General features: G+C 43.3%; 2 protein-coding genes and 1 long non-coding RNA gene across 9 annotated transcripts; 2 read left to right on the top strand and 1 right to left on the bottom strand.

Annotated features, from left to right (window-relative positions):
• The first annotated feature begins 1,072 nt into the window (after positions 1–1,072).
• Positions 1,073–6,973, top strand: LOC120655579. Of its 6 annotated transcripts, none has more exons than XR_005667591.1 (6): positions 1,073–1,467; positions 1,768–1,816; positions 1,900–2,105; positions 3,761–4,044; positions 5,127–5,779; positions 5,983–6,442. It is a non-coding gene; the product is annotated as an uncharacterized LOC120655579 (long non-coding RNA). The 6 variants fall into 6 exon arrangements; XR_005667593.1 differs by lacking the exon at positions 1,073–1,467 and adding an exon at positions 6,614–6,973 and having other exon boundaries at positions 1,474–1,816; positions 5,983–6,131; XR_005667592.1 differs by lacking the exon at positions 1,073–1,467 and having other exon boundaries at positions 1,474–1,816; positions 5,983–6,028; positions 6,132–6,442.
• Positions 6,974–10,768: 3,795 nt separating this feature from the next.
• LOC120653439 lies at positions 10,769–11,737 on the top strand. Its single transcript, XM_039931188.1, has one exon. The coding sequence runs from the start codon at positions 10,769–10,771 to the stop codon at positions 11,735–11,737; it is 969 nt and encodes a 322-aa protein (XP_039787122.1).
• Positions 11,738–12,823: 1,086 nt separating this feature from the next.
• On the bottom strand, positions 12,824–17,686 carry LOC120655580 (glutathionyl-hydroquinone reductase YqjG-like). Of its 2 annotated transcripts, none has more exons than XM_039933471.1 (6): positions 17,516–17,685; positions 17,184–17,396; positions 16,905–17,081; positions 16,592–16,816; positions 16,370–16,498; positions 12,824–13,263 (listed from the first exon to the last, which is right to left on the bottom strand). In XM_039933471.1, exons 1-6 carry the CDS (start codon positions 17,627–17,629, stop codon positions 13,030–13,032), a joined length of 1,092 nt encoding a protein of 363 aa, XP_039789405.1. In that variant the 5' UTR covers positions 17,630–17,685; the 3' UTR covers positions 12,824–13,029. The 2 variants fall into 2 exon arrangements, with proteins under 2 accessions (XP_039789405.1, XP_039789407.1); XM_039933473.1 differs by lacking the exon at positions 12,824–13,263 and adding an exon at positions 13,313–13,557 and having other exon boundaries at positions 17,516–17,686.
• Positions 17,687–18,143: the final 457 nt, after the last annotated feature.

Raw genomic sequence — 18,143 nt, forward strand, 5'->3', positions numbered from 1 at the left:
GGTCGGGCTGGGGAAGAAGGAGTGCCTGATATACAGGGCAATTTAGTGCCGGCTGGTGGTTCTAGCCGGCACTAAGTGTGGACTTTTAGTGCCGGCTAGAACTACCAGCCGGCACTAACTTGCAATTGACCAAGTTAGTGCCGGCTAGACTTTCCAGCCGGCACTAACGTGTCTTATGACCGTTGTGGCATGCGAGCGGACCGTTGGGGGATGGCACGTTAGTGCCGGCTGGTGTTGCTAGCCGGCACTAACGTGCCCGCCTTGTACTGTACAGGCACGTTAGTGCCGGCTCCTATTGGACCGGCACTAACGTGCTGGTACCAATATAACATTCTCCAGCAGTGTGACCTTGCAAGTCCAATCCCCAACCCCAGTCCATACTAGAACCCTAATCTCACTGAGGAAGAGCATATCGAAGAGCCAATAACAGAGGAAAGAGGTGTGGGTGGAGGCTGGCTGACTGTCCACCTAGCTAGGCAAAACAGAAGATTTATGTAACGCTCACTACTAGATTTTAGGACTAATGCCACGGAGCCCATTGCGACAAAACAAGATATGTTACATTAAATAGGTGTTATTACAACCATTTTGTAATTATGCTGCAAATGTTTGATGCAATCACAACCATTTGAAATATGATTATGAGTAGCTGATAATTTTGCAACGTTTTTGTTGTTATAATTTTTATTTTCGTTGCAATAAGTAAGGGTTATTGCCACCAAATTCAAAGTTGAGTAGTAAATGATACGGCTACGAATTTGTTGCATTGCATTAAATCCTCGTGTTGCAATACAATTGTCTATATCTATACTATAAAGGATGAAAGAATTAAAAATAATTGTTACACACTCTAACCCACTCACCCCTCTCATAAAATACTTCTCTTAAGCCCACATTAAAAATCTTAGTATTTAACCAAACTGCAAAACACCATCATGAAAAATATTTCTGTCCAAAATACAATTCTGTCCAAACTGCCCACCGCTTGTACCCGCTCGCCCGCGCATCGCTTGATTTGGGGGCGTTTTCATTTTTTTTCCCTCGCGACGCCGCCTCCCCGCCCGTAGCGCCCGCCTCCCCCGCCATCGCACATTCTTTTTTTTCATCGTCCTTCCATCTGGATCTGGATCTTGTGGCTTGTGCTCCCGTGCCTTGCGCGCCCGCCGCTCGCGCTCCACCTGCAACGCACGCCGCCCGCCTCCGCGACGTCACGGGTTTGGGGCCCTCGACCCCAACGCGCGGAGCCGCTCCACCCCGACGCGTGGCCCTCGGGATGCCGCTCCGCCGCGACTTGTGGCCCCTGGTGCGCCGGCTCGGGGCTCCGCGGACGCGCGGACGCCGAGGCGAAGAGGGCCGCGACGCCGGCGCCAGGGCGTGGCTGCGCGAACTCCGGGACGTGTTGTACGAGCTCGGCGATGCCATCGACGATGGCGCGGCGCCCGCCGGCAGCAGGAGGGACGGAGATCGGTAAGCCCCCTGCTCCGCCTTCTGTTCCCTTGGATCCGGTGGGTGGGGTGATGCGGAGAAAATTTGAAAAGATTGCTCGTCTCATTAGATGCTCGCATGAATGCTTGTCCTTGACTTGAGTGTGATTAAAAACAAAATCTGCTTGTGTTTGCAACAATTTTTTCAGTTGATTTTTTGAGCAAATGTACTGTAAAGTGTGTTGATTGGACAAATTGCACGGTGTTAGTGCCATACTTTAAGGACATAATCTATGCTATTATGTTTCAAGTAAGTAGGAAATCATGGTGTCACTGCCGGCAGGATTGCACCACCGCGCCGCCGTCCGCTGCGTGAAGGGATTAGCACTAGGGTTTGTTGCTTTCCGCGATTTTGTTCTTTTGTTCATTCCAGCCTTCCAAGTGATTTAGTATTTTTTTTTCTGTTGATGGGCAGGTGGGTGTGATTGGATTAGGGCTGCTCGCTGGGAGAAGAAAAAGGAGGAGATCGGAGGAGATGGTCACAGGGATTTATGTCCTAGCGAGGGGACAGGGATGAGCCGGTCCAGCAGCTTCAGTAGCCACCGCAGAGGCGGAGTCGGCAGCACGGGCAAGGGTGGCGGGAGGGTCCTTGAGCCAGCCTCCCCTCTCATCTAACCACAGGTATTTCCTAATCTTTTGGAGTTCTTCATCCTGGATGTGTTTTTCCTTGTTGAGAGGAGCAATTTCTCCATTTGCTACTTCTTTCTGTGTTTATCAGACCTCTGAAAGATGCATGCTCACTATTCTTGCTATTCAATAATTGTTCATATTTTGATATAGACCTGATTGCTGAAACCTGTCAACCATCTGAATCTGTACCCGATCAGGCTATTAGTTCCCTATGCATGCGTGGGTTGCTCAATGCGTGGGTAGCAGTTCAGTTTGTTCCCTTTGTTATAGATTATAGAATTGTCCTGTTGCTACATTCAACAAACATAGGAATGATGACTAGAAAGTAGAAACAATGCCAATTATGCGAGTTTCCTAATCATGGCCAACAATCTGCCTGTTTGGAAGCTTTTGCGATGGATGATCTTTTTCTTGGGACCATAAAACCTACTATCTGACACAATGAGGTTCTGTAGATTCTGCGATCTATCACTCAATTTGACAAAGAATGCAATTATCGAACAAAAGCATGCTATGTTCCCTGTATAGAGCTTTTAAGCTGTTTGGTACATTGTTTTGTGTTTTGATAAATCTATTCCATGGTTCATGTCCTCATCGAGAAAGAAAACAGTGGCATCATTTGACATGCCTTAAGTTCATGAATTTGAAATAATTCACTTTATCAAAAGCACGACATGTTAAAATAATAAAGCTCAAGGCTGTCAACCAATCTGTGTTTAAATATTTACAAGACACAGCTGACGCAAGGCAACTTTCACCAGGAATCAATACTCTGCATCCAAACCTCTTAAAGATTTCTGAAGTTGTCTCAAACTTTAAAAAATAATATGTTTTACCTTTCATCTTGACAGGAAAATGCTCTATATAGTATTCAGATTCATTTACAATTCATGGGTTTTAAACATGACCTGTTCAATAGATATAAGAGGTAACTAAGGGGTATTTTTTACTTGCCAGCCGAAGGATTCATATAGTGTCCATGAGACCATGACTGATTATTTATAAGATATGCCATTATCAATTTCCAGGGCCATTTACCATTGTGTTGGAGTCCAGCAGACCTGATGAGAGAATGTTTTCTTTTAGGCATAATACGGTCAAACGAAATTCCTCTTACGCATAGATTTTATTATGTCTATCCTTGTATCAGTGTAAGGTGGTGTTTGGTTTATGCATCGGTAATACAAACGGAAATGTAATAAGGTCGCTGCGTATCCGCTCCTGTAATGGAGTTAACTCCCTTGTTGAGAGGAGCTTGTGGTTTAATGTCCTGTGAATTGGAGTTGTTTAGATCGAGTTTTGGCAGATTGATGCGGAGTTGGTCTGCTGTTCGTGTATATCATGTGCTGCATGTTCTTTTCTGTTGATCTCTGCACTGCAATTCTATCGATTGATTCAGTTTATTGGCGTCGATTCTCCACTTCCTGATATTTCCTTCCAATTTGGAAATATGATTTGTATTGTTATGCTTTAGACCCCTCTATTAATTGGTTGTGATGTCAGAAATATTACTTCAGTATGATTATATTCCAATTCTGATGTCAGAAATATTTCCTTCCAATTTGGAAATGTATATATTTGAGAATGGATGGAGTATTTGTATTGCTTCAGTTAGGCTCAAAATTTATGCAGGTTACCTTTTGCAGATTGAAAAACCTAGCGAACCTCCTGTAAGAGTTACTGGAGTAATCCGAGCAAGTGAGAAGCCAAGCGTATTTGTTCCAACGAATGAGCCCAGTGGTGGCCAGTGATTTTACATGGATGTTCCCATGATTACTCGTGCTTGTGGGCTTCCTGAAAATACTGTTTATATAGAAGATATAAACAAAGACGTCTCTCCAACAAACCTACATCCTTTTCCAAATGATGGCAACACCTTGATTCGTCACTCGGTGATGCTAGATGACCATCTCAAATACACTTTTACATGGTAAGCACTTAACCCCAAGCTCCCCTGTTATTAAAACGACGTTTTCACGACGTGAAAACGACGTTTTCACGAGAAAACGTCCTTGTGAAACGTCCATTTAAACGTTAAAACGTCTGTTTAAACGTTAAAACGTCCATCGTTTCGTTAAAATCTACCCTCTATTCGTTTCGTCGTTTTATCGTTTTAATAAGCTTGCCAAGCTCATCAGGCTTTGCAGATGGATTATTTCATTCTGTGTTACTTTTATTTTTTGACTGCTGTTACCAGTGGTTTCACTCACTGGAGAGAAATCAGTCTGTTGCTGCTCTTATTTGGTTGTTTGGATGGCAATATCTGAGTTTATTTGATAATTGATATTCATTGCCTCTACAAATCTACAGTAACTATAACTTGACTTTGAGTATGGCAGTTCATGACTTTGAGTACCCACTACTTGATATAAATTTCAAAATCCTAATGTTTTAATTTGCTCATTTCTGTTCCTCTATTCAAGGTCGTTGTCTTTCCTTTTTTTTCTTGATAAAGTCTCTTCTTTAGGGACAGTAAGGGTCCATTTGGTTGGATGGCTAACCCCCAATCAGGCTTCCATAAGCCACCCAACCCATGTTTGGTTGCCTGGCTAGCCTCCTAAGCCAGGCTACAGCAAGCCAAATCGGCCTCTTGGCCTCGCTCCACGGAAACGTCCGATTCCACCGTCTCCAGTTAGCCAGGCTTGCGCAAGCGCAAGGTGCTCTGACGACTTGTCTCGCGTCACCTCCCGTGTGTCTACCTCCTTCCTGTTCTCCGACAGCACCGGCGAAGCTCAATTCTTCCCCATCGCCCCCTGACAGCAGCTCCCGTGCGTGTGGCAATGGCGGAACTCGTCCTCGTGCGAAGCTGGAGCGAGGCCCGCAAAGCTGGTGGCAGAGTTCGCCTGCGAGCGGTGGCCGGCAACGTGCCTCCCTCCAATCCCGTGGCCTCCTCTCTTCCATCTGCGGCTGCTGAAATCGATCCAAGAAATTGATTTGTCATGAGCTGATTTAGACTTCCAATTGCACTCGCTCACTGAGCAATCAAATTGATTAGTTAAATCAATCACACAGGGAGATGGTGGATGAGCACGGGATAGACCTTCACAGCCGCGACAAGGATGAGTGGATGATGGAGCAGGAGACGGGCCTCCTGGGCGCCGGTGAGTTGACCCTTCTGGCCGAGATATGGCGGAGGCGCTGGTGGGTAGGACTGACGATGATGTTGATGGAGCGAGGGAAAAAGAGATGGAAAGAGATCGGTACCTTCACCCAACAGATAACACATGGTTATTATATCACATCCACAAGCAACCAAACACAATCTTGAGCTAGCCAGGCTTAGGTTGACCAACAACCAAATACGAGCTCATGGTTAATATTGGACAGGCTTGGGCTGGCCTGGCTCTAGATTCTAGCCAGGCTAAAATAAGCCCACCAACCGAACAGACCCTAAGCTTGCTGTAAGATTTTCCATTTATTTTTCTATGAAGCAGTTTTTGCTGCTAATAACATACTCTCTACCCATGGTCAAAAGAATTATGGCTAAATGTTTGATCTTATGAACAAACACGTTAAAGCAACATGTTTGCTCACAAGAGTACAAGCCATTTATTTGCAGCAATTCGAATGGTTAGTTGGGACACAGTACAAGCCATTGGAGCTGAAGTCAGACTTGGCCTCAGTTAGAAAATCACCTCCGTGGGCCATTGATTCTTGGGGACTGGGTGAGCAGCACTAACTCTTAATTATTCCTTGTCCTGCTCCTGCATTGCATGCTTGCAGTGATTGCATCTATAAATTTGTTGGCTACTGTATCGGAGAAATTGTGTCGGAACACTTACTATATGAGAGAAATTTATCTGCACTTATGTCCATACCTCCTAAGCTTTTATGTTAAATGCTACTGAGTTTTTGCATTATTTTATAGATAAAGCCAGGAGGCAAACAGTTGTCTGGTTGGAGACTCTTCAGCGGTAAGTATGAGGAAGTTGCCTACCTCCTCAACAAGGCCGGCATCTCCTTCGAGCTCTCCAAGAACAATGATCCCATCGCTACACTTATGCATTCCTTTTGCAGGTTTGTTCAGCCAGGGTTCAGCTCGTTAAAGCGCAGTCATCAATTTGGAGATATTATCTTGTTTGCTTCCTGTTAGATTTTTTCCCAGTCTCTCGCCATATAATTCTGAGCTTGTGTCCTTATAGGAGCTAGAGCTACCAATCACGTTTTAGCTGTGCTGATTGACTGATTCCCAAGTCCCAAATTTAGTAGGTCGTTGGTTGGGAAACTGTTGTAGGTGCAACCTGTTAATTATTTGTGTATTTGTTACTACCTTGACTCCCTAAGCTAGAAGCTTGTTTTTTATAAGAAAATTGTTTGTTGTTGAATTCCTTTTTGCTTTCTTGAATTGGATTGGCCATTATTATTTCTAAAAAGCATATTACTAATGAATCGCTATTTTTAGTGACTATAAGATCTTGCTTGACCGAATGCTCTCTTGATCTGGCTTATTTTGGCACATGATGGACCTAATGGTGTTGCCCCTCCCCCCTTTTTTTTAGATTCCCCTTCATCTCTGGTGGATAACAAGTATCGACTGCTTAATTCCACAATAGGTGACACTATGTAGGATGTGAAGCTCTGCAAATTCTTTATACTCCTTTTGTCCTCGAGTTGTTGTGGAATATATTGGATACTAGGATTACAATTTTATTAAGATATAAGAAGTGTGTAATGTCAAAATAATATGACACGCAAATTATGTGATGATATAGAATGTAAGAAAATTTCAGAGACACTATGTCGGCATAAACTCTCCAGATTTTTTTTCCTGGATAGTCGGCCCTTGCAGTCCATGGAATGTATTATAATTCGCAGTCTGGTTTGCATAAATATTATAAATCACATTTTATTTTCTAAAATCAGCAACATGTTGTGTGACCATGAGAAAGGTGATAACTGCTTCCAGTTTTTCATGGTTACATCTTCAGTCTTATTTTGGTTGGCACTTTTTATTTGGCTAGAAATACCAGGAAATAATGAATCTTGAATTCAGGTTGTTAATTTGCAGAATGCAAGAATTCTGAATGTCAAACACTTGTATTGTATACTATTTGTGTTGGTATCTTAGTGTAGTAAGATGTTACATATGGTTCACACTAAATTTATTTAAACCATTATGTGAAGATCAAACTGTCTGTTTGCATCTCTAAGAAAAATTATAATTTGTCTTAATTTTTAATTATGTGACTTTTCTCTCTGTCATGTGAAAGGTCAAATTTTTATATTGTATTGCTGTGATATACTAATAAATAATTAAACTATTAGTAGTCTTGATGCAACTCAAATATTTTTAAATAAAATTGTTCTTTAAACACAATGTTTGTGGCACGTGCATCTAGGGGTGGTAAAAGGTCTAACATTTTGAACTAGAAATCTAAGGGCCGGGCTCTAAAAAGACCGGGTTCTAATTTTATATAATTTTGAACTAAAAAATTTAAGAGCTTTGTTGGGCTGTGAAGAGGCCACTAGGGTCATGGCCCATTATCACCCCTACATGCATCTCTACTAGTTGCAACAAAAAAATTGGTGGTTGCAGGAAGATGGTGCTATTGTCATTGATTATATGGTATATGCTAGTTTAATTTGTGGCAATAAATAAATACTCCCTCCGTCCCCAAAAAACAAGTCATTCTGGGATTTAAATTTAACCCAAAAAATAAGTCACTTTACCATATTTAGAAAGTACATGTGCATGTAAGAATCAACTACTACTACCAAATATGGGTAACAAATAGGGGTAAATATGGTCATTTTACCTTCTTGTTAATTTGTCCTAAAATTTCTAAAATGATTTCTATTTTAGGACGGAGGGAGTATATTGCAACAAAATATATTTCACTGGTTCAATACGTAGGTCGATCCACGTAACCAGCATTTTGGCTCGGGAAGAAAGGAATAGATTGATCGGGACTTGTTCGATTTTACGATGTATTGCAGTCGTGCCGTGGACGAGACGGGCGCGGACAGACGACCATGCAGCGTGCCATGGTGAGTAGAGCAGCTAGTACGGCTGGCTGGCTGGCCGGCAGGCAAAGCCGTCCAGTGGCCGGTGCAACATGTGCGACTGTTCATGCCCCCCAAAAATCAAGGGCCCCAAATCTTACCTTAAGTACTAATTGACACCAAAGCTTAATTAGTAGAAAAAGGGAAAGAAAAGCAAGCACACCTGAAAGTCAATCTAATAATGGTTTGGATCAAGACCGATCTCTACAGTTCGGTTTTTTCAATTGGGCCAATCTGATTTGGTGGTAACCGGGCTGAAAATACTACTGGCCTTGTTAGGTTGGGATTGAAGATTAGAATGGGTTTGTCTGGTCGCTTCAGGAGTTAGAAGAAGGCTAGGCCTCGTTCCCCAAGTTTGGAAAAAAAAATCTATTCAAAACCGCCATACATCCCGTGAGCTTCTAGACTGGTTGCTAGAGCTTCCATATCCGTGTTGATGTTGAAGACACTTGGGCGGGTTGAGCTTCCACCGGAATTTGCAGTAGACTGTTGAAGATTTCCTCGAGGTCGGGGAAGAACTTGTGGTGAGTTTTAGTTTTGGCAACCACGTCGTCCACCTACAGAGGCGGAGCTCTCCATGCGGCAGGGTGGGGCAGCTGCCCCACCTACCGCCGGAGTTGCCCAACAAGACCCCCCTCTTCATCTTCCCTTCCGGCGACCTTGCCGGCCATGGTGAGCGGCGCCGCGGCAGCCGGCGGCGGCGTGAGTCGTGTCGCCTGTGAAAAACGGGGAGAGGGAGCCGTGTGGAAAAGGCCCAAGGCCCAATTGAGTTGGCCCATCCGCCCAAATTCCCCATCTCCAAACCCTCCTCACGGTCACGGGATCCCTCCTCCTGGCGCCCTCCAATCCGTGCCGCCGCCCAGACCGCCGCCGCTCGCCATCGCGGCATCGCTAGTAGCGCGCCGCTGGCCCGCCGCCGCCTGCTCCGGCCCTCCTCTCCGCTTGCGGCCTGCAGTCTGCAGACTGCAGACCTGCCATCTACGCGCTGCGGGCTGCGGCGCTACCTGCAGCCGCGGAGCCGCCCTGCGCAGCCACGCCGCCGGCGAGCCCCTGAGCCACGGTGCTGCGGATCTGCGCCCTGCCCTGCGGACTTGAAGATGTGGTAATTGAGATTTTGGTGATTGTATATGCGCAGATTTGAAGTCATTTTTTCAAGCATGACTGTTGGTTCTGGATCCCGCCCAAGTACCCATGAAAGTCAAATTGGTGTGGCTGTGGAATCTGAGGAGATACATCAAGAACTAGTTTCTCAAGTTGAATCAACTCATGCAGAAGTTAGGACACTGGTTAGGACAGAACATGCACAAGCCCAAACAGGGCAAGCTGAAACACAGGATGAAGAAGAAAGTGCAAGTACTGATCTCATTAGGGAATTTGATGCAGATCTTCATATTATTGTTGATCCTGGATGTCGAATAGCAATTGATAGATTTCATCCCAACATTAGAGATGAGGTTAAGAGGGCTTATTTGTTGAAGGGTCCAACCCAACCTAGAGGTCATGCATTTCCAAAAAAAAATCGTAGATGTTTCTGAGCAGCATGGTTTGATGATTATGATTGGTTGGAATATAGTGTTTCAAAAGGTGTGGCATATTGTTTCTATTGCTTTTTGTTTAGGAGAGAAGCAGAGCATGAAAAGTTTGGCCATGATGTTTTTAGTAAGACAGGCTATGATAATTGGAAGAATGCAGCAAATAGAGGCTTTCCAGAACATTGTCGGGCTGTTAATGGCTGCCACAACAAGGCAAGAAAATGTGCTGATGACTTTAGTAACCAAAGGGCAAGTATCTCACGTAAAATTGAGTCCAATACTATAGATTATGAGAAGAGATACGAGGTCCGAGTGACTGCAGCTTTAGACATAGCAAGATTTCTCATTGCCCAAGGTCATGCATTCCGTGGACATGATGAATCTGCAACATCCTTAAATAAAGGCAATTTCTTAGAGATGCTAGATTGGTACAAGAAAAGGAACAATGAGGTGAGGGCTGCATTTGATGATTGGTGTCCAAAAAATGCTAAGATGACTTCTCCCGAGATTCAAAAGGCCCTTACAGAAAGTTGTGCAAAAGAGATTAGTAAAGTGATAAAGGATGAGATTGGGGATAATCTTTTCTCTGTTCTCATTGATGAATCTCGTGATATCTCAATAGCAGAGCAAATGGCTGTGATTGTGAGGTTAGTTGATGTATGTCTCCTAAGTTGTTCCATTGTTGATTTAATTTTATTTATAACCTTGTTGTTCCATGTGCTGCAGGTTTGTGAACAAAGACGGAATGGTTGTTGAAAGGTTCTTGGGTCTCAAGCACGTGGAGGACACAACTTCAAATGCAAATTCGTGATGAGAACCCATATGCTTTCTATGTTCACTGCTTTGCACACCAATTGCAAATTGGTCATTGTTTCTGTCACATCTAGCTGTTCATCCTTTGATGATTTCTTCAACTATGTCAGTTTGATCATGACAAGTGCTAGTTCATCTTGTAAAAGAAAGGATAAGTTAAATGCAACACATCAGGAAGAAATTTTGAAAAAATTGGAGACAGGTGAGATTTTTTCAGGAAAAGGCAAGCACCAAAGGACTAATTTAGTTAGACCTGGAGAAACAAGGTGGGGTTCTCATTTGACAACCTTAGCTCGTATTGAGACAATGTGGAATTCTGTGGTTAAGGTGTTGTCCATGATTCATGAGGATGAGCGTAATACTAGTCGAGCGGGTGGTTTGGTGCGCAAGATGGAGAGTTTCTCCTTTGTTTTGAATATGAAATTGATGTTGAAGGTGCTTCGCATTACTAATGAGCTATCTCAGTTGCTGCAAAGAAAGGATCAAAATATTGTTCAGGCTATGTCATTGCTTGTTGATGTAAAAACAAGGTTGATGTCCTTGAGAAATGAAGGTTGGGAGCCGTTGCTTCATGAAGTCAAATCATTTTGTACTGAAAAGAAGATTCCAATACCAAATATGGATGACTCAATACTTAGATGGGGTCGATCAAGGCTAGATGGTAACTTAATCACCCAAGAGCATCATTACCGTGTTGATACTTTCTTGGCTGCTATTGATGCTATTATCACCGAGATGGACCATCGCTTCAATGAGGTATCATCAGAGTTACTTGTTTGCTTCTCATGTCTTGATCCAAGAGACTCCTTTTCTAAGTTTGATGTTGAAAAGATTGCAAGATTGACTGAAATATATAAAGAAGATTTCTCTGACTTGGATCGCTCTAATATAAGAGACCAACTTGAGACATTCATCCTTCATATGAGAAGAGTTGAACAATTCAAGGCTTGTCATGATTTTGGAAGTTTGGCTATACAGATGGTTAAAAGTGAAAGAGACATTGCTTTTCCAATTGTCTATCGCCTCATCAAGCTAGGATTGCTTCTACCTGTCGCAACTGCCACTGTTGAAAGAGCCTTCTCGGCTATGAATATAATCAAGACAGATTTGCGCAATAAGATGTCCGATGAATGGCTTAATGATTTGATACTCTATTACATTGAGAAAGAGATTTTTAGAGGCCTTGATGAAAGTGAAGTCAGGAAGACATTTCAAGCCTCCAAAAACCGGGCTATTGACTTGCCTAGGCCACCAAGAAGGCCTAGACATGATTAGTTCTTTAATAGTAGGCTAGTGGTGTAGTGGTATGTCTCCTCTCCTCATAATTGTTTTATTACATTATAATTCATAATTTCATATATTACTCACCAAGTCACTAACTGATTTGCTCTTCAAATTTACAGGTTTCTTAGCTTTTGGAATATTGAATTTTGGTCTATAAATTGGATATTTTCCTTGTTTGATTGATCTTTGTTGAATTAATGGACAATTATCTTCAAATTAGAGGTACGATCATCAATCATTATTTAAATTTGACATAGATTAGTTATTGATGTGCGTCCTCACAATATGATTACAAAGTTATGTTTGCGATGCGCCCCACCTAAAATTTCATCCGAGCTCCACCACTGTCCACCTAGGCATCAATATTGCAGTGTAATTGATCAGCAAAGCAAAGCTAGATGACTCGCTGATATGTAGCTATTGTGTTCTTCAACCCGAAGGATATAGTCTTATACACGTATGCTACGTACGGGGTGATGAACACCTTCTTGATCTGGTAAGGAAGGAGAGCAGAGTACAACATGCTTTTTTGATATGATCTTCTTCCTTAAGGGCAATTTGATGGTAGTCCGAATAACAATCAAGAAAGAAGAGCAGAGTACAGCGAGTCGATGCGTGGGAACCCGAAGGGATACCTCGGGCACTGCTAGACGACCATTGGTGTTAGCTTTCTTCTCTTTTTTTTTTAAGGCTGCGTCCGGTGAGGGGTCTGCTCCGTTGCTGTTTCGTTTTGCTATTTTCTTTTCGTATAAGTTGGTAACCCCAACGCTTGGGCGGTACCCAACCCTTATTCGCAAAGCAGGTGATCTCTATTCCCTCCGTTCCAAATTATAAATCATTCCAACAATTTTGGAGAGTCAAACCATCTCAAAGTTTGACCAAAATTATAGAAAGGAACACAAATATTTATGACATCAAATAGATGTACTATGAAAATATAGCTAATAAAAAAAATCTAATGATACTTAATTGATATCATAAATATTATTATCTTATTATATAAATTTGGTCAAACTTGAAAATTTTTGACTCTCTAAGATTCTTGGAATGACTTATAATTTAAAACGGAGAGAGTACTAAAAAAAAGAAAGCCTTCCAGTTGATTTATTAACATGAATCTACCGGTATTACAAGTTCCGACTCACGCTTAAACAAGAAACCAAAACGTTCCGAAGAGAGAGAGAGGGAGGGAGAGAGAGAGAGAGAGACGTTATTAACAATTCAGCCTTTGACACAACCAAGCAAAAGATTCTCAAGCACAACACAGCACAGTACAAGATCCCTCACGAGCCAAACCTCTCCCTGTCATGGGGGGCATTGTAGTCGATGTTGGGGCCCGCCGGGATAATCCCGTAGGGGTTTATAGATGGGTGGCTTCCGTAGTAGTGCTTCTTGATGTGGTCCATGTTCACCGTGCTGTTGATGCCAGGGATCTGGTAGATGTCCTTGGTGTAGTTGAACAGGTTTGGGTATTCCCTCAGGAGCTTCTTGTTGCATTTGAAGTGAACAGTGTAAACCTGTAAACGAAGTTTTGCAAGATTAATCAGTATTCATGGAACATCAAACTGAAGAAAATCATTCTAGTTCAGTTCCGTTTATTTATTAATTCTTTCTTCATCCAGCACAAATAAAACTCCACACAGGCTCTTGTTTGCAACAGGCTCTACAAGACGGGAGATAAGTCTCCAATGACCAAGCTGCTGTGACTTTTCTTCTTTCTGGATTGGGCATGGCCGCCTCACTTTCCCTACTGTCGGATCTGCTAGCAATTTTTCAAATCTGCGTGAGATTGGCGGCGGTACTTGGTCAGCCTACAGAAACAGAGGAGTTGCCCAAAGTGATGAATTTCCAGGACATTTGCCTTCTTTCTACATTCTAATTAAATTAGTAAATGAGCTCAAAATTTGATTACTTCCACTTCGAGTGGATCATACTGACAGGTTATTGAGGTGTTGAATTATGCAATCCTGAAACAGGCTACAAATTATTTCAACATTTTTCAGCAGTAACCACTGGATTGTTTGACTGGCCATAAACAAGTGGATGATTAAGTGGCAACTTCACCAATTTTGCAAGATGCACTGCTAAGGAACTGTAGACGTCAAACCAAATACATAAAATATCCGAACACAGCTGAGTTTTAAATTGAAATTTTTGAAAATTGGTTACATGTTATTGAAGCCAGCTCAGAACAGGTTGGTTGCTTTAAAAGTTCAAATGTGAAATGAGTTCCAAATATATGCAGTTGATATTAAACTCTGACTATATAACAAACCTCTGCAAATAAATTCAGACTGAAAAGGTTAGACAAATGCGCCATATGATAAGATAATGCACTGTGTTTTGTTTTGTTTAAGCATAGTGATTCTAGGTTGTACCATGAAAGCTTATATATAAATTAACGAGATGAAAAGCATAACTGCTTTAAAAATGTGTTCAGCCACTTGATAGCTGTGTACTCGCCAAATTATGCCTTGATGACCACAAAAAATCAGTACTGTCAACAAAGGAGATTGGAGGGAGTATGTGTATTAGGTGGTATAGCCAATATATTTAGTTGATATAACAACAAGATTGCAGTACGTTAACAAACATTTCTTCTATGCTTTTCACAGAACTATAAGGTACACCCCACCCCCCACCCCCGCGCACGCGCGCCAACACACAAAAAAAAACTCAGAGCTGCAATCTCTTTGCTGAATGAAATTCTCTGTGCTACAGAGGTTAAGCGAACATAATAAGGGCCTTATGTTTTCAATCAACTTTTTTCTAGTGAAACATATACTTGAAGGCGCTCCTTTCCATTTACAGGTTCAGCTGACTACATAATCTGTGCAATGCAATGAACAGCGTTAAGTTGGTCAGTAGCATTTATCCTATGGACTACCATCAATCCTTTATGAGTGATCTACACTCTCTTTGTACCCATAATAGTGCCCTACCACCAGAGTGCCATTTTTTGGAGACTTTTGAGACCAGTTCTTCTGGGTGAGAGTTCATGCATGAGTAGGTCCTGCACTTAAGACGCATTACCAAATACAATAAGATTCATTCTTGCTCCAAATGTAGTTCTCTTTTCTCATGCTTTCACTATAAGCATCCAGTCATTTGTGACACACTCATCTATCATTGTTCTCTGAATATTAGAACGCTATCAATGTTTCGATCCCGAACTCGTAATTTGGTATTGCCCAGTTGTGCTTATTAATCCATGGTCCTTTGCTGAAGGTAAAATCACAAACAAAGGATCTTGAGGTAGAAATAGTCAATGGGAATGTTGTGGCAGCTGATGTAGATGCATTTCATCATCATCTGCCTAATTGAAACATTTTTTTGCAGCAGCCACATTTCTCTCATGTACGATGTTTGTGAGATAACTTACTAGGTTTTTTGCGTTTGAAGACATTGAAGAAAAAGACCAGGTATGAGCAGAAGCACAGAAAAAACAAACTGTAGGTGCATATGTTTGCATGACCTTATATTGGACAAAGAGTGTATGCATAGAAAAATAAAATATAACGAAGACTTAACTTTGTGCCTATGTGCCTAAATGATTGCAAATTTAGCGATATCTTCAGGCTACAAGAAGAAACCTTATCCATGTAGCACTACCTCTCTTGTGAGCCCCTGGCCTGATATGCAACAAATAAAGCGGCCAATCTCCACAAAAACACACTGGCAAGCTTGGAAAGGGCCGCTCTAGGAGTTCTAGTTATACCAAAATACCTACAGGTAAAATTTTAGTCCTCTTTCCTAAACTCTCAGATCTGAGGTGCTTATGAAAATGAACAAGATGTATATTTAGTTTTACGCATTCTGCAAATTGATATAAAGACCCTTAATGCTGATAGTACAGACTTGGTCTTAATTGATGGTCACAACTAATGAGCTAAAAAGAGAATCCACCCAAACAATGTGCTCATACTCAAATCTATAATCAAGATATCATCTCCTAATGAACGAAGGAAGTGGATTCCACTCTGTAGTTTTGAAATATCAACTTAGTACACAAAAACAGAAGATGCTAAAAGCTCCATCACAAGGTAGGGTCTGGGGATGGGAATGCGTAGATAGCCTTACCTAGTTACCCTTGCAAAATTCTTTTAAAATTCTGCATAATGTCTAGTGATAACAGCTAAGACTATTGTTTTTACTAGTGAGCACTGTTAATATTGCAATCTCCAGCATAATGTCTAATAATACAATGTATAATATTTCTATGCAACGTACAAATGACGGCCTGAATAAGAAAAGAAATACAATCGAAACAGTAACCAAATCAAGGGTGCAAGTGTTCTGATGATTTTTTTATTTAAAAGATGCTGACTAGTTTAACACAGTCAGTGTTACATGGACACGGGTGCGGGTGTCCGATTCGTTAGAATTTTTGGGGACACGGCAAATAACACTTGGAATCCGACACGGGTGTCGGAATCCGACACGGGTGCGGGGTATCCGACTCGGCAAAAAAATTAAGACACGGGTGTCCGGGTAACACAGAACACAGTGGCTCAGTTTAGTAATCAAGTACCAGCAACTAAGGCCTAGAGAAAATGTAGCAACACTACAGATGTAGGATAATTTGTAGTACTGCTTTTCCTGCTAGAAGTCTGTAGTCCGTACCTCATCAAATCGTATAAGGGTCACAAATAGGCGAATATCAGCCTCCGTCAGCTGGTTGCCACATATATACCGTTGCTTGCCCAGAATCTCCTCGCATTTGTCAAGAGCCTCATATAATCTTGTCACAGCCTACAATTATTGACGACACAAGATCCGGTCAGAATTGGGAACTTGTTTGATCAAACCCTGTCTCCCATAAATCATAATCGCTGAATGTACTACCTCGTCATATGGCCCCTGCTTCTTGGCAAAGCCACACTTGTACACGCCATTGTTTATGGCGTCGTAGACCAGCTCATTGATCTCGTCAATGGATGCCCGGAGTTGAACTGGATAGAGGTCCAGCCCTGGGTTCCTAGCGATGTCATTGAACTCGGTGTTGAACATCCGGATGATCTCGGAGCTCTCGTTGTTCACCACCGTCTTGAGCTGCTTATCCCAGAGGACCTGCAAATGGAACAGTAAAATCAGTTCAAATGTTCAATTGTTGTGCCTGCTGAACACAGATGGGGGCGTTCTTCAAATTGAGACCCACGGGGACGCTTGGCTTCCCGGCGTAGTTCGGGCTGGCAATCTCGTAGAGCTCCCTGATACTCTTAGCACTGTTGAAGGGGTCCGGCTCGGCGCCGGGTTCCTCGTCGGCAGTGGTGGGGAACACCCACCCGAGATGGTCGTCAGTCTCCTTGGTCCTCTCAAAGATGGGCTTCACGGCCTACGGTTCCGTACAAGAAACCCAAATCAATCGATGGTTGAGCAAGCGAAACAAAAGATCCGTTCACATGCGCTTGCCGGCTTGTTGGGAACTTGGGATTACCGAGACGCCGATGACGTGGTCCAGGCCCTTGAGCTTGAGGAAGGCGAGGCACCGGGACGCCCAGGGGCACGCGTAGGAGACATAGAGGTGGTACCGCCCCGGCACGGCGGGGAACCTGGCGGAGGCGTCGCTGGACACGGAGCTCCGGAAGGTGGACGGCGACCGGTCGAAGGCGCCGGTATCGGTGACCTCGTCCAGCGCCGACCGCGCCATCTGACGCGCGGCAAGGAAACAGAGCACATGGATCCAAAAGTCCAGAGTCAATAACGCCAGCAACTAGGAAGAGAAGCAAACAATCAAGCCTCACAATCAACCAGGCGAGATGAGAATACCTTGACGATGGTGGTGGAGTAGCCGGCGGAGGAGGAGGTGGAGAACGTCCTGGTCCTGGCGGCGAGGAGGCGGCGGGTGAGCAGGAGAGATGAAGGGATGGCGAGAGTGGGCATGCGAGTTGGTAATCTATGGAGTGATTGAAGCAAGCGATGGTGTGATGCACCGTGCTTATGTACTATGTAGTGGGGGCTGAGAGGCCTGGGGCCTTGGGGGGCTTGGGGCAGGTGGGATGCTCCGGTGCCGCGCGAACCTGGTTCAGGATCTCGGGAAAGTGGTGGCGGCTTGGGGGCTGCGCGATGACCCGGGCCATTCGGGTCAGCCCGGTGCTGGTTGGCTTCTCATTGCTTTTGTTTTTTGCAAAAGCGAACAATCAACAAAAAGTTTAAAAAAACTCTAGGTGCTTTTTGTCCCAAAACATTTTTTGATGTAGTACAAATCCAAAAGCATCCTCTACCTTCTATCACTTATTTTTGAGATAAAAATTACCCATCTACCACTGTTAATAAAAAACGGTTCATTTCTCCCTATTCCACTGCCCCCCTCCCCCGACCTGTTCCCAATCCTGCGTGCCCCTCCACTAGGGTTTGGCGCGCCGCCGCCCTTGGCCCGCCGCCACCGCCACTCCGA

The sequence above is a fragment of the Panicum virgatum genome, chromosome 1N (assembly GCF_016808335.1).
Source record: "Panicum virgatum strain AP13 chromosome 1N, P.virgatum_v5, whole genome shotgun sequence".
NCBI classification, from domain to species: Eukaryota; Viridiplantae; Streptophyta; class Magnoliopsida; order Poales; family Poaceae; genus Panicum; species Panicum virgatum.

Bases quoted from the DNA above. Each gene is read 5' to 3' on its own strand.
- LOC120655580 (XM_039933471.1), bottom strand. From the start codon at position 17,629: ATGCCCACTCTCGCCATCCCTTCATCTCTCCTGCTCACCCGCCGCCTC. The intron at 17,082-17,183 runs GTAATCCCAAGT...ACGGAACCGTAG, and splicing joins ACCACGTCATCGGCGTCTCG to GCCGTGAAGCCCATCTTTGA. The intron at 16,817-16,904 runs GTGGGTCTCAAT...TTCCATTTGCAG, and splicing joins CCGGGAAGCCAAGCGTCCCC to GTCCTCTGGGATAAGCAGCT.
- LOC120653439 (XM_039931188.1), top strand. From the start codon at position 10,769: ATGTGGAATTCTGTGGTTAAGGTGTTGTCCATGATTCATGAGGATGAG.